Source organism: Lithobates pipiens, unplaced genomic scaffold (assembly GCF_037356315.1).
Source record: "Lithobates pipiens isolate NorthernLeopardFrog02 unplaced genomic scaffold, aLitPip1_a1.2 Scaffold_23, whole genome shotgun sequence".
NCBI classification, from domain to species: Eukaryota; Metazoa; Chordata; class Amphibia; order Anura; family Ranidae; genus Lithobates; species Lithobates pipiens.
In genome coordinates this window covers 169,354,976-169,369,357 of record NW_027507785.1, presented here as the reverse complement: position 1 = coordinate 169,369,357, position 14,382 = coordinate 169,354,976, and the positions used below count along the sequence as shown (strand labels likewise).

General features: G+C 42.1%; 1 protein-coding gene across 1 annotated transcript in view; it reads left to right on the top strand.

Moving 5' to 3' along the window:
* MYH9 (myosin heavy chain 9) overlaps positions 1-14,382 on the top strand; it is a 157,278-nt gene that overhangs the window by 123,141 nt on the left and 19,755 nt on the right. The window contains exons 31-36 of the mRNA XM_077452590.1: positions 31-279; positions 833-1,045; positions 1,168-1,380; positions 2,465-2,626; positions 10,387-10,515; positions 10,651-10,739. Of these exons, the coding sequence (XP_077308716.1) occupies positions 31-279; positions 833-1,045; positions 1,168-1,380; positions 2,465-2,626; positions 10,387-10,515; positions 10,651-10,739 (1,055 nt within the window). The remainder of the gene's footprint in view (positions 1-30; positions 280-832; positions 1,046-1,167; positions 1,381-2,464; positions 2,627-10,386; positions 10,516-10,650; positions 10,740-14,382) is intronic.

The following is a 14,382-nucleotide window of genomic DNA, read 5'->3' as shown; positions in this document are numbered from 1 at the left end:
AGGGTGATTTATGTCCTTGTCTATTTTCAGATAGCAGATATGAAAAAGAGAATGGAAGAAAGCGTTGGTTCCTTAGAAAATGTTGAAGAGGTGAAAAAGAAACTGCAGAAAGACCTTGAAGCCACTAATCAACGCTATGAGGAAAAGGCAGCTGCTTATGATAAGCTTGAGAAGACAAAGACGAGACTACAGCAGGAGCTGGATGATCTTAGTGTGGATCTCGATCACCAGCGTCAGATTGTGTCCAACCTGGAGAAGAAACAAAAGAAGTTTGATCAGGTAGAAATAAACAATCAAAATGGTAATTGTAACTTTGCACTGTGGCATAATTTATGCTGTCTGTGAATTAACATTTTATATCCTTTTTAGAATTGTTCCCTTTTAAAGTGATCTAAAAAATTATTTTGAAATGCCATTCCTGATTAACTAGCTTCCACCCTTCTGTTCTCTTGGATAACTAACTCTGTGGGGTTGCCAAAATAAGCATGAGACTTTCTAATTTACCTACCTGAAATCTTAGTCTGTCTCCCAGATGCAGAAGACATCGATAAAAAAAAAATATATATATATTTTTATTTTTTCTCTCCAAGCTATAAACCTTTTGCCATTACATACTCTATATACTCTGCCAATCAAACAGTCTAACACTTGTAAAACCAGAATGGGGTGTCCCAAACTGATGTCCTTATGTTGACTATATTTAAAATGTTAGAATATATGGTCAATCGAAAATGCTGTAATTAGATTTTTAAATTAAACTGAAGAATGGAAAAGGTTTTCGTAAATCGATAAGTAATAAGTGTTTTGCTTAATATTTGAATTTCTTTAATAGATGCTTGGTGAGGAGAAAACTGTTTCTGCAAAATATGCAGAAGAACGTGACCGTGCAGAAGCAGAGGCTCGTGAGAAAGAGACCAAAGCCCTGTCCTTGGCTCGAGCCTTGGAGGAAGCTCTGGAGCTTAAGGCTGAATTAGAACGGGTCAACAAACAGCTGCGTACAGAGATGGAAGATTTGGTCAGCTCCAAGGATGATGTTGGGAAAAGCGTAAGTGAATCTTGATCTTTTAAATTTGTGATTGCAGATGATACCGTTGTGTCTTGTTTGTGCGTATATGTAAGAAGTTTTATATATATTTATATTCAAGCATCCTATCAATTTTTCCCCAGGTGCATGAGCTAGAAAAGTCTAAACGAGCCTTGGAACAGCAAGTAGAAGAGATGAAGACTCAATTGGAAGAACTTGAAGATGAATTGCAGGCAACAGAGGATGCTAAACTCCGCTTGGAAGTTAACTTGCAAGCCATAAAGGCACAGTTTGAGAGAGATTTGCAAGGGCGTGATGAACAGAGTGAGGACAAAAAGAAGCAGCTTGTCAGACAGGTGGGTTCTATTAAATGTTGAAATTAAAGAGGAGGCCCAGGCTCCTTCAGAAAAATTATTTTAATATTGGGGCGCTTAGCTGTCTAGCGATGCCAGCACCCCAGCCAAATTTTTTCCATTGACTCTCAGGTGCTGCTGCCATCGCTTCTAAGGAAAACTGTCAGTGAAGCCTTGCGGCTTAACAGCAGGTTCCCTACTGCGCGAATCACTTTATCAATGGCGGGGGGAAGGAGTAGGCTCAACTTCTGGGAGATCTTGCTGAAAACCAGTTATGACCCCCCCCCCCCCCCCCATATGATTAACACTTATTGTACAGCTGTGATTTTAAAAATGCTGTTATGCAGCCTTGGGTCTCTTGCACATGATACTCCTGTTTGAGCATCTTTTTTTTTTTATTTTTATGTATTTGTGCAAACTTATTCTCGCGTTCACAATATTAATGGACATTTGCGCTTAATTGACGTAAATTACTGACCAAAAATGCAGATTTATTTTCCTGAAGCTTGTTTACGTGCCTATGTGCATAGGCACATTACAATTAATGGGCTGTATGTTATCTCAGTAAAAAATAAGCTGTACTGAACTTTTTCAAGCTGCAGTGTGCAAGGGGTCTTAAAGTGGTTGTAAACCCTTACAAACCACTTTGACCTACAGGTAAGGCTAGATTAAGGCATACCTGTAGGTCCAAGAAATATCTCCTAAACCTATACGGTTTAGAAGATATTTCCAAAAAGACAGCGGCGCACTGGGCAGGCCGCAGATCGCGGCGATATGTCCCGAGTGTCGGCTCCCGTGCGCATGCGCGGGAGAGACTTCATCGTTGCTCCAGCGAATCACAGCGCCGGAGCAGCAAGACCCGGAAGTCACTCCGGGATCCATGGCAGCATCAGACATGAAGACGGAGGACCGCTTCGGGGGCTTAGTTCTCAGGTAAGTTATTCATAATGAGCTAGTATGCTATGCCTTTGCTTTGCAGGTTGCTTCCCCCCCCCCCCCCCATGGGTTTACAACCACTTTAATCGGCTAATGCAAACTATACAGACACAACATTTTATACAGCATTTATCTATCTTTTGTATTCCAGGTGAAAGAAATGGAAGCGGAACTAGAAGATGAAAAGAAACAACGTTCACTGGCAGTGGCAGCTCGAAAGAAGCTTGAGATGGATTTGAAAGACCTAGAAGGACAGATTGACTCTGCAAACAAAAACAGAGAAGAGGCAATAAAGCAGCTTCGTAAATTGCAGGTACAATGTAGAGATTTGAGGAACAATAAGGATCTGTCCAAAAAGTGTGTGGTTTAGTTTGTTTTTGCTTTGTGTGTGTTTGTGTTTTTTTTTTTTGTTTTTTTTTCCACTGTCCGTTGGTTTTGAGGCTCTATTGATTTTGTGTATGTGTTTTTTTTTTTTTTTTTTTTTTTTTTTTTGGTTTGTCCTGGGTTTTAAAAAAACAAAACAAAGTTTAAATAATTTTTTGCTAGAAAATTACTTGGAACCCCCAAACCTAATACATTTTTTTTTGGCAGAGACCCTACAGAATAAAATGGTAATTGTTGCAATATTTTCTCACAGTATTTGCACAGTGGTCTTTGAAAAGCAATTTACACTATATGAATAATACAAAAAAAAATCCCCCCCCCCCCTTTTTTTTTTTTTTTTTTTTATTCAAATTACAAGGAATGTAACCATCTCTTGTAATAGAAATAAGGATGACAGGTCCTCTTGAGAGATTTGTGATCAAAAAAAACCCCAAATCTTTTATATTTAAGCATTTGACGACCTCCAGAAGATTAAACACCATCCCCCCTCACGACCAGGCCATTTTTTGTGATACAGCACTGCTTTAAAGTTGACAATTGTGGGGTCATGAAACACTGTAGGCAAACAAAAAATGTTTTTCCCACGAATAGCTTTCTTTTGGTGGTATTTGATCATCTTTTTTGCACTATAAACAAAGACCAATTTTGAGAAACGTGTGTTTTATATATGTGCTTTTACATCAAAGATTTCCCTCCGATCAGCCCCTTACATATATCTACCAGGGTAAGACCCCTTGGTTATGGCTGAGCGATTTTCCCCCCTGAGTCTGTCAGCCTGCTATAAATGTTTCTCCTCCTACTTTGTGGTCAGTCGAGGGCAGATAATTTCTGTCCAAAACATTTATTTTTATTATCTCTTCTCTTTCTTCCTCCCTCCCTCTGAGACAAGGAGAGAGGGTCAAAAAAAGAGGAAAAACAAGTGGCGCCACAGTCAGATTTATCTATTACGCAATAGTGTCCTCCGTCCCTATTTCCTTAATATACACCTATAGGTCACCTACCATAATTTCATTTATGGGTTAATAGGGGGTTTCCCCCGCTGTTGTGCCTCTCCTGGTGTTTTACCTCTGTTAGCAGGTCATCGGATTCTATAGGGACATACGTACTATATATGGTTATATTTACTCTGGAAAATTCCTGCTGGGCTCCCTGGAAAATAAAAAAATGAAAAATAGGATCGCTTTCCATGCATATGCTGTCCTTCATGCAGTTTCCTAGAAGCTATAACTGTATTACTCAACCGAGTTGCATCACTGCTCATATGTTGGAAAATGTGCGATTTTTGAGTGGCTATGCAGGGGTGCCATGCAATTCTTTCCGGGGGGTTACCTTATATTAACCTCCTATCGTTACATTTAAAGGTCCAGATTAATTTTCTGAAAGCAGGCAGCTAAGGAGATGTTCGTTCATTCCATCATGCATGTCTTATATCATGCTTATTTCATCCTCACTGGCCGCTTTCAGTCTGGTTAATAATATTCAAACAGTTTCCCTGGGCATTTCCTTCATTCCCACCTGGTATCTTATATCTATTTGCAGAAAGTCTCAGCAACAAGTATAGTATTAATCTGAATTATATATCCCAGGCAAAGCGTATGTCATCATTCATGCTATCTCTTTACTTTTACTCCAGTTTTACTAACCATGATAGTTTAGGCATGTTCTTATTTAAGACAGCTAAGTTTTGCAGAGATAAATAGCACTTATCTTATCTCTTGCACTCGTTTATCTTCCTTGGTTCTTCCCAACCTACAAAAGAGCTGCTGTTATGCTGCTTCCGAAGAGGTGGGGGGGCGGCGGGGAGAAGTCTGATATCCAGCTGACCACTTTCATTGCATTAATAGTATTCATACAATTTTTCTAAAACATTGCAGCCTGGTGTCTTTATATCTTGTGTCTATTTATAGATAGTTCCAGCAGCAAGCGCAATATTGGTCTAAATTATATGTCCCAGAGAGAAAATATATCATCCTTCATGTTGTCCCTTTACTGCTATTACAGTCCTTTCTTTACCCCCGGCAGTTTAGATATGCTATTATTTAAGACAACTAAGATTTGCAGAGGTATACAGCACTTAGCTTATCTGTTGCTTGCCGTGATCTTGCTTTCCATTATCTCCCTTCGGTTCCAGAGAGGTTGGGGGGGGGGGGGGGGCGGCGGAGAGGAGACGAGGTAACAGCTGTTATTTACGGCCGGTGGGTAGGCAGATTCCGGAGCGGCGTCTTGCGGCGGTGTCTTTCATTGCCGGAGCCTCTCACCCTCCCGCATATTCCCGCTCTGTATTCCTCTTCCGCACGCCGCGCGCCTTCTCCTACTCAGCCTCCTCGTAACCCCTCCCGCTAGAGCGTTCCTACGTCATCCCGTGCTATATATATATATATATATATATATATATATATATATATATATATATATATATATATATATAATATATAATTTTTTATTTTTTTTATTTTTTTTTTTTTTTTCCTGCTATAAAACATATCCAATGAGAGAGAAATCTAATTTCTTCATAAATTTAGGCCAATATTGATAAAATCCCAATAATGTTGCGCAAAATTTATAGCGCCTACAAACTATGGAATTTAAAAAAAATATATAAATTTAACTAGTAATGACTGCGATATTGCGGCAATTTAACACTGGCACTTTTCTTGGGACCTGTGATACAAATAGTGATCAGTGCTAAAAATATGCACCATTACTGTACTAATGACACTGGCTGGGAAGGGGTTATATGATGTCTGGCTGGGAAAAACCTCTTGAATCACACCAGTGGACAGAAGAGTTAAACAAGATTTAAATTTAAAAAGCTTAACCTATGCTTGCAGTAATGCAGAAGTAAATTAAAGATGACAAGGATGGTTTGAGTTGCACCACCAACCTTAAAGGGTAACTCCAATTTGACAGCTAAAACAAAATGGCAAATTAAAAATATAGCATACAATTGTAACTCAAGTCATATTGTAATTGAATGTTAAAAATTGCCGCTTCCTTTTCAATCTGCAGCTCTGTAATTCTCTGTAAAGTGCAAAAGCAATATGTCTACCTGGAGGCGTTCTATACACAGCTGCTTTACAGAACAGGAGGAAAAATTCACTAAGATGTGGAGTATACCAGCAATTAACGCTGCTATATCCTCTGAATAAAAGTTTGACTTGTTCTGTTTACAATGCGCAAATGCTTAGGGATCCAACTGATAAAAAAAAATGGAATTCTTGTTAAACACTTTCTGCCTGGCAGGTTCAGTGGCTCAACCTGCAGTGGCAGCAATTGTATGTCAATCCTTCAGAGACCACTTGAAACAGGTACTCAAGGTGTTCCCTGAACAGCAGGCCCAGGAAGTGGCTAAGCTGCCAGCAGCTTTGTGCTTTGCAATTGACACAATCAGATTCTATTTTTCAAAGCCCTTCGCCTTGGGTTGGTACATATGCATAGAATCCTATGGTTAAAAGGTTAGTCAGCCAAAGCGCCATGCAAGAAGCTCCTGGCTGGTTTTCCTTTTCATGGTGAAAAGCTGTTTGGGGAGGATTTGGACAAATATATCCAAAATATATCAAGTGGGAAAAGTACCCTTTTGCCAGTTGAGTAAACGTCCCTCGTTTAAACAGGCTCTTTCTCAATCGGCATCAGCCTCCAGGCAGTCGCGACGGCCTCCACCATCAGGTTGAAGAGGTAAACTTCAAGGTCAACCCCAGGGACAAAAAGTCCTGGGGGAAGAAGCCCGCAAGACAGAACTCTAAAGCCTCTTTATGAAGGGGTGCTCGTTCGAGTGGAGGGGAAGACTTCTGCAGTTCTCAAAGGTCTGGCAGGAAGAATTTCAGGACAGATAGGTATTCTCCAATAGTTCTAGGTTACAAACTACAGTTCTGAGAGTTCCCCTCTCCTCCTCCTCCTCAGGTCAAATGTCCCCAAAGATCCAGAGGAAGAGGTCTTGCTAGCATTAGACAGACTTTTGCCGCAAAAGGTCATGGTTGTTCCTGTGGAAGAGCAGGGGTCAGGGTTTTATTTAAACCTTTTCACGGTACCCAAACCAAATGGAGATCAATTCCAGATTTCAAAGCTCTAAATTGATTCCTGAAGATTCGCAATAGAATGAATCCGATCAGTAGTCTCCATCCTACAAGGGGGAGTGCTTCTGGCATCAATCGACATCAAGGTTGCATACCTGCATGTACCCATTTTTCCCGCTCACCAGAAAATATCTGCGTTTCGAAGTAGGACTTACTGCACCTCTGGTGTTTACAAAACTTCTGGCCCTTCCCCTGGCCAGATTAAGGACTCGAGGTATAACAATAGCATACCTGGATGACCTGCTCTTAATCGACGGTCGGTAGTCTGCTTGGACGTGGTCACCACAGTCAACTACCTGGAATACCTAGGTTGGGTCATAAACCTGGAGAAATCTTCTTTAAAGCCAGTAAGAAGATTAGAGTACTTGGGTCTGGTCATAGTTACAGCCCAGAAGAAGGTGTTTTTACCTCAGGCAAAGATCAGCGCCATAAAGGAGCTGGTCCAGGGGGTCAGGGCAAAGAGAGGTCCTTCCATTCACTTTGTATGAGGTTGTTGGGGAAGGTGGTGGCTTCATTCAAAGCAGTTCCCTATGCTCAGTTTCATTCAAGACTACTGCAAAACCGTATCCTATCGGCCTGGAACAAGATTCAGGCACTAGATTTTCCAAGTGCTAGATGTTAACAAAAGTGTGCCAGAGCCTCAGTTGGTGTAGGATATCTGAGAATCTGCAGAGGGGGAAATCCTTCCTACCGGTTACCTGGAAGGTGGTAACAGATGCCAGCCTTTCATGTTTGGGAGCAATCCTGGAAGAAGTTTGTCCAAGGAAAATGGTCCAGAACCGAAATGCTAGAAATTTTGGCAACACATCTAGCCCTAAGGGCCTGGACTTTCAAGTTGCAGAATTCTGTCGGGGTTTGTTCTGACAATGCCACAGCAGTGGCTTATATCAATCACCAAGGGGGCACCAGAAGTCAGGCAGCACAGGTAGAGGTAAATCATATCCTAAGCTTGGCAGAAAAACATGTGCCGTGCTTTTCGGCAATCTTCATTCCAGTGGTAGAGAACTGGCAGGCAGACTACGTCGCCAGCAGTTGTTCCCGGGGGAATGGTCCCTTCATCACGACATCTTCCTGGCTATATGCCAAGGATGGGGATCCTGGATGTAGATCTGGTTGCGTCCAGGTTCAACAGTCTTCAGCTTTGTGACAAGAACAAGGGATCCACACGCATGCGGAACAGATGCGTTGGTGACCCCGTGGGATTGGTTCTCACTGATTTTATGCATTACCTCCTATTCTGCCGCTACCTTGACTTCACAGGATCAAGCAAGAAAGGAAGTCAGTAGTTCTTGTGGCCCAGAAGATCTTTGTGTGCAGAAATGGTAAAGATGGTGGTAGGGGCCACCATCTTTAGTAACCACTCTGACACCTGTTCAGCTCGATTACTTCCACATCTGTTTATTACAGGGTGGTGCTCGATGTTTTATGCACAAAGAACAATAGTTATACGTCGCTACTATGTAAATGTGGTCAGTCTAGAAGATTAATCTTATTGGCTGAAATGCAAGAGAAATGCAGAAACTTGATGCTGAGCCTTGGCTATTGTGTCTTCTCCTCACTTCCTCATACCTCCAACGTGGGGGCTGTAGGGGGTAGCCACAATCTTTTGGTTCCAAAGCAGAGCTGAGCTGTTTACTATATTTGGAGTTGCATAGAAACCTGTATACACATAAAGTAGGCATTATTATCATTATGTACATTAGTCTTTCACACTATCAAGGGCCAGGTCTCAGCCTTATCAGTATTGTTTCAGGGTCCACTTGCTTTGCGTTCTTTGATCTGAAGCTTTATACAGATGGTAACGCGGCTTAATCCACCAGTTAGGGCACCCCTGAACCCTTGAGACTTGAATTTAGTTTTTGCCATTACAGAAACAGCCTTATGAGCAGATATGACATATTCCTTTGGTCCTTTTCACAAGGAAGCTAGTTTTTCTGGTAGCCGTTTCTTCTGCAAGAAGAGTATCAGAGTTGGCGGCTTTTTTGTAAAGAGCCATATTTAATAGTTCACCAAGATAGAGTAGTATTGCGTCCTCATCCTAGCTTTCTGCCAAAGGTGATTTTAGGTTTTCACCTAAACAGGATATTTTACCTTCATTTTTTCCAGAACCCTGTTCTAAGGAAGAAGTCACTACACTGTAGTGAGAGCAGTCAAGATCTATTTGAAGGAGACTGCTCAGATTTGAAAAACAAATTTTTTTTTTTTGTTCGTGTTGCCTGGAGGTCCTAGGAAAGGACAGGCAGCATTGAAATCCACTATTGCCGAATGGATTTGGCAGGCAATTTATTCAAGCTTATGGCTTGAAGGTTCCACCTTTTTTTTCAGGTTAAAGCGCACTCCACCAGGGCTGTTAGTGCTTTGTGGGCAGTGCATCACCAAGCCTCCATGGCTCAAATCTGCAAGGTCGCAACCTGGTCTTCAGTCCATACATTCACCAGATTCTATCAGGTGGATGTTAGAAGGCATGAGGATATCATCTTTGGGCGCAGTGTGCTGCAGGCAGCAGTATAGGTTCTCGAGTCTGATTGCACCTTACTTTTGTTTGTGTCCCCTCAGGTGGCATTGTTCTGGGACATCCCATACAGTTATTACTGTGGCTGTGTCCCGTGATGTACGATAAAGAAAATAGGATTTTTTTGACTGCTTGCCTGTAAAATCCTTTTCTTGGAGTACATCATGGGACACAGTGGTCCCTCTTTCTGGTTACACGTGTATTGCTTTGCTACAAAACTGAGGTACTCCTGGTAGGGTGTGCCAGTGCCCACCGCCTGAAGGTGCCATATAACCTCTACATTTATTACTGTGGCTGTGTCCCGTGATGTACTCCAAGAAATGGATTATACAGGTAAGCTGTTATAAAAATCCAAATTTTTAGTGAGATACTCCAAAAGAGAAATCCCTTCTAAAGGGATGCTAGCCCTGTCCCTTTCCTCAGAGCTCTGGAGGCGCAGCAACTGCCAGTTATGAAACTACTCCCATATAGATTCACTTTTCGCTTGGACACAAACTGCTTTCTCTTCAAAATCACAAAGGAGGAATCTGCAACAAAGTTTAAAATCCCTGCAAAGTACAGGGATTGCCCAGAGGGGTGTGGTCTTTCTTTCTTTCTTTCTTTCTTTCTTTCTTTCTTTCTTTCTTTCTTTCTTTCTTTCTTTCTTTCTTTCTTTCTTTCTTTCTTTCTTTCTTTCTTTCTTTCTTTCTTTCTTTCTTTCTTTCTTTCTTTCTTTCTTTCTTTCTTTCTTTCTTTCTTTCGCCCCCCCCCCCAGTATATAGGTGATCTGTTCCTCTTTACCCTGCCCTTTAGGCACCTGTTCCACATATGATCGCTAAGTAATAAACACTTAGACCAAAATTCATTTGTAATTGCAATGCAAATCACTCATGACTGTAGTACTCTTATGTAATCTGTTTACAGATATGTTGTACTTTATGGCTTAACCTGCAGTCCATACAAGCTGTCTGTAATCCATAGACTAAAGATTGCATTTTTCATATAGTGTAAGCTACATTGCTTTGTCTTGTCCTGTGTTCTGTTATTTCTGTAATCGCAAAAATGTGAACATTGAAGGATGTTCTCAAATTAATTAATGAAGAAAAACACCTGTATTTGCCACAGGCGCAGATGAAGGATTACCAGAGAGAGTTGGAGGACGCAAGAGCATCCAGAGATGATATTTTGAGCCAGTCCAAAGAAAATGAGAAGAAACTCAAGAGTTTGGAAGCGGAGATGATACATATGCAGGAGGTAATATCTATCAATTTTGTAAGAAATTTGACTGTCAAACTTTGCAGAACCATAAACCTGAAAAGATTTTTAGTTTTTACCCAATTGTCATATTTTAAGTTGGGTAAAGTATAACCTTTGTCTTATGTTTTGTAGGATCTTGCTGCTGCTGAGCGTGCCAAACGCCAAGCCCAGCAGGAGAGAGATGAACTGGCGGAGGAGATTGCAAACAGCAGTGGCAAAGGGTATGAATGCAACTTTTACTGCCATATGCATATACACTTTAGTAGGGCCACTAAAGAGTTTGTTTACCTTAACCAACCTTAAACCAAAAACCTCCCTATGCATGAGTTAAAACCTTACTCCGCAGTGCCTTTTTTTTTTTTTATTTTTTTTATTTTTTTTGTAAACATTCTTACTTTTTCAGGCGCTCATTCAATTGTGCTCCTCTGTCCTGTAGATGACAGGGCGGAAACACGGCAATGTAATTAACGCCTGAAAATGTACGTTTTTTTAATTTAACAAACATGAGCACTGGTTGTTAATGTATGGAGGACACTAATGAATAAAGAGGTTTGTGGCAAAAGCCTGGAAAGGTAAACTGACCCCACCTAGGGGATAAACTTGCAAAATGCAATGAGATTAACATCGTATTGACACTTGTAGTGGTTCACAGAAGTCAGTGTGAACTGCCTGCAGGAGAGATGCGAGTTATCTCTACAGTGTGAACCTAGGCTCAAGCTGGACATTTGTTTAATGTATAGAAACAATGGGATTATCGTGGTACCCAAAAATCAGAATAGAAACCCTTAATTATAAAACGTATCAAGTTTATTTGTATGTATTAAAATCAAACCAGTAAAAGGTGTAGTAGGTACAGTGGGGCATAAAAAGTATTTAGTCAGCTACCAATTGTGCAAGTTTTCCCACTTAAAAAGATGAGGCCTGTAATTGTCATAGGTATACCTCAACTGAGACAAAATTTGGAAACAAATCCAGACAATCACGTTGCCTGATTTTTGAAAGACTTTAGTTGCAAATTGTAGGTGACCAAATACCTGTTTTCCACCACAAACAAGCAAGATTTCTGGCTCTCAGACCTGTATCTTTTTCAAGAGGCTCCTCTGTCCTCCACTTATTACCTGTATTAATGGCACCTGTTTGAACTTATCGGTATAAAAGACACCTGTCCACAACCTCAGTCATACTAAAAAAACAAAAAAAACACTATAGTGAAGACAAAAGAGCTGTCGAAGGACACCAGAAACAAAATTGTAGACCTGCACCAGGCTGGGAAGACTGAATCTGCAATAGGCAAGCAGCTTGGTGTGAAGAAATCAACTGTGGGAGCAATAATTAGAAAATGGCAGACATACACCAGACCACTGATAATCTCCCTCCATCTGGGGCTCCACACAAGATCTCACTCCGTGGGGGTCAAAATTATCACAAGAACGGTGAGCAAAAATCCCAGAACCACACGGGGGGACCTAGTGAATGACCCACAGAGAGCTGGGACAAACGTAACAAAGGCTACCATCAGTAACGCACTACGCCGCCAGGGACTCGGATCCTGCAGTGCCAGCCATGTCCCCCTACTTAAGCCCGTACATGTCCAGGCCCGTCTGAGGTTTGCTAGAGAGCATTTGAATGATCCAGAAGAGGATTGGGAGAATGTCATATGGTCAGATGAAACCAAAGTAGAACTGCTTGGTAGAAACACAACTCGTCATGTTTGGTTGCAACTCGGCATTCTCTCTCCTCCAAAGAACACCATACCTACGGTGAATCATGGGGGTGGCAACATCATGCTTTGGGGCTGTTTCTCTGCAAAGGGAACAGGATGACTGATCTGTGTACATGAAAGAATGAATGGGGCCATGTATCGTGCGATTTTGAGTGCAAACCACCTCCCCATCAGCAAGGGCATTAAAGATGAAACGTGGCTGGGTCTTTCAGCATGACCATGGTCCCAAACACACCGCCCGGGCAACGAAGGAGTGGCTTTGTAAAAGACATTTCAAGATCCTGGCGTGGCCCAGCCAGTCTCCAGATCGCCACTCCATAGCCTTTGGATGGAGTTGAAAGTTTGTGTTGCACAGCGACAACCCCAAAGCATCACTGCTCTAGAGGAGATCTGCGTGGAGGAATGGGCCAACATACCAACAACTGTATGTGACAACCTTGTGAAGACTTACAGAAAATGTTTGACCTCTGTCATTGCCAACAAAGGATATATAACAAAGTATTGAGATGAACTTTTGATATTGACAAAATACTTATTTTCCACCATAATACTGTGGAAGCATTCATCCTCGGTGCTCCCACCACCTAACAAGTTCTTGCCTACACTTTTTTCCCCCCCAGCTCCCTACACATTGGGCAGTGTCACCAGTCCAAAAATTAGGAGATGGGGTCTCCAATCTGACAGTCACAGCTCACACACAGGAGACCTCCTTCAGCTCCTCCCTCATGACAGATTAGCTGATCACCTGGTTCCACCCTGGGCTCCAGCGGCCAGCTGTGGAGGGGCTGGGGGAGTGGGGCGGGCTATAGGAGCAGCTGAGCATTGGCCTCCTCCAGGAAAAGTGTCCCGGTGTGTGTCCTATGGCCAGTCCAGACCTGGATGGATCCTTCCCAGCTGTCTCCATCCATGATGCTGCCCGCCCTGCTCTTCCAATGGCTGCACATCACCCAGGGAGGGAAGCAGCCAGAGAGCTGACAGGGCTGCAGTCGCTCGAGGGGGGGGGGTATGCCTGCTTCTCGCCACTCTGCACCAGCAGACTGCCACATGGAGCCCCAGAAGCAGCCTACAGGCTGCAACTCTCCAGCCACCATGCCTGGGGGGGGGAAACCGATCCTTTGGAAGGGATCTAGCGACTGGCTGCGCTGCGGCTGCCTAGTTCACCTAATTGGAGCACCAGCCCTGAACACGGATGTAAAGGCAGGGTTTAAATGCAGATGACAGTTTGGTGAAATGGGGGGGGGGGGGGGGGTGCCCTGGGCATCTGTGCCATCGCACATGGCACCTCATCTCCTGGCGCAGATAAGGTAAAGGTCAATATCTGAGCCTCTGGGCAAAGTGGGGAACTGTAATTTATAGGGACCAGTGAGTACCAGAACCCATGCCAATGATAAGACCAAGCAACTGATGAAAAACAAGACATCAAAAATAAACTTTATAAACATTTTTTACAGAATATCACAATATAAATGAATAGAATACAGCACTGTAACCTATTCTTGAAGAATTCATTGTGCTAGAGATATTCTTTCATAATCATGTTGATCCAAAGGCAAATGTAGGAGGGTTCTCAAAAGGAAGGGTTTATATTGAGGGAATCTGTAACATTGGTTACAGGAAAGGCTTAGTTTCATTGAGACCTGGTAGCTTTTAAGTCGTAAACCCACGAGCTTCTAGCAGTAGGATTTGGTCATGGCTTCCGCCTCTGTCATGCATAGGTACATGCTCAATGGCTATAAATGTAACCATGTGTACATCAAAATCATGGTGTAAGCCTGCATGTCAGCCAGTTGCCGTATCCATAAGGCGTTTGCGAATGGGATTTATATGATCTTTGATACTTTTTATAAAAGGGACGTTTGGTTTTGCCTTTGTACACATAGGCATTTAGCTAAATATACTACTCCCACAGTCTGACAAGTTTGATAGCATGGGTCTGAACAATGTCATGGCAAATCTAAATATCTCTATCCACAAGGATATGTGCCTGTTCGTTGTGGGTCAATCCTACTTTATGGTGTTGAAATGACTTAACTAGACTGTTTGTTTTTTTTTTTTTTGTTTTTTTTTTTTAAGGTGCTTGTTCATGGGTAGGTTCAGGATGTGTTTTTTTTTATTTTCTAATAGTAGAATCTGCTGATAGC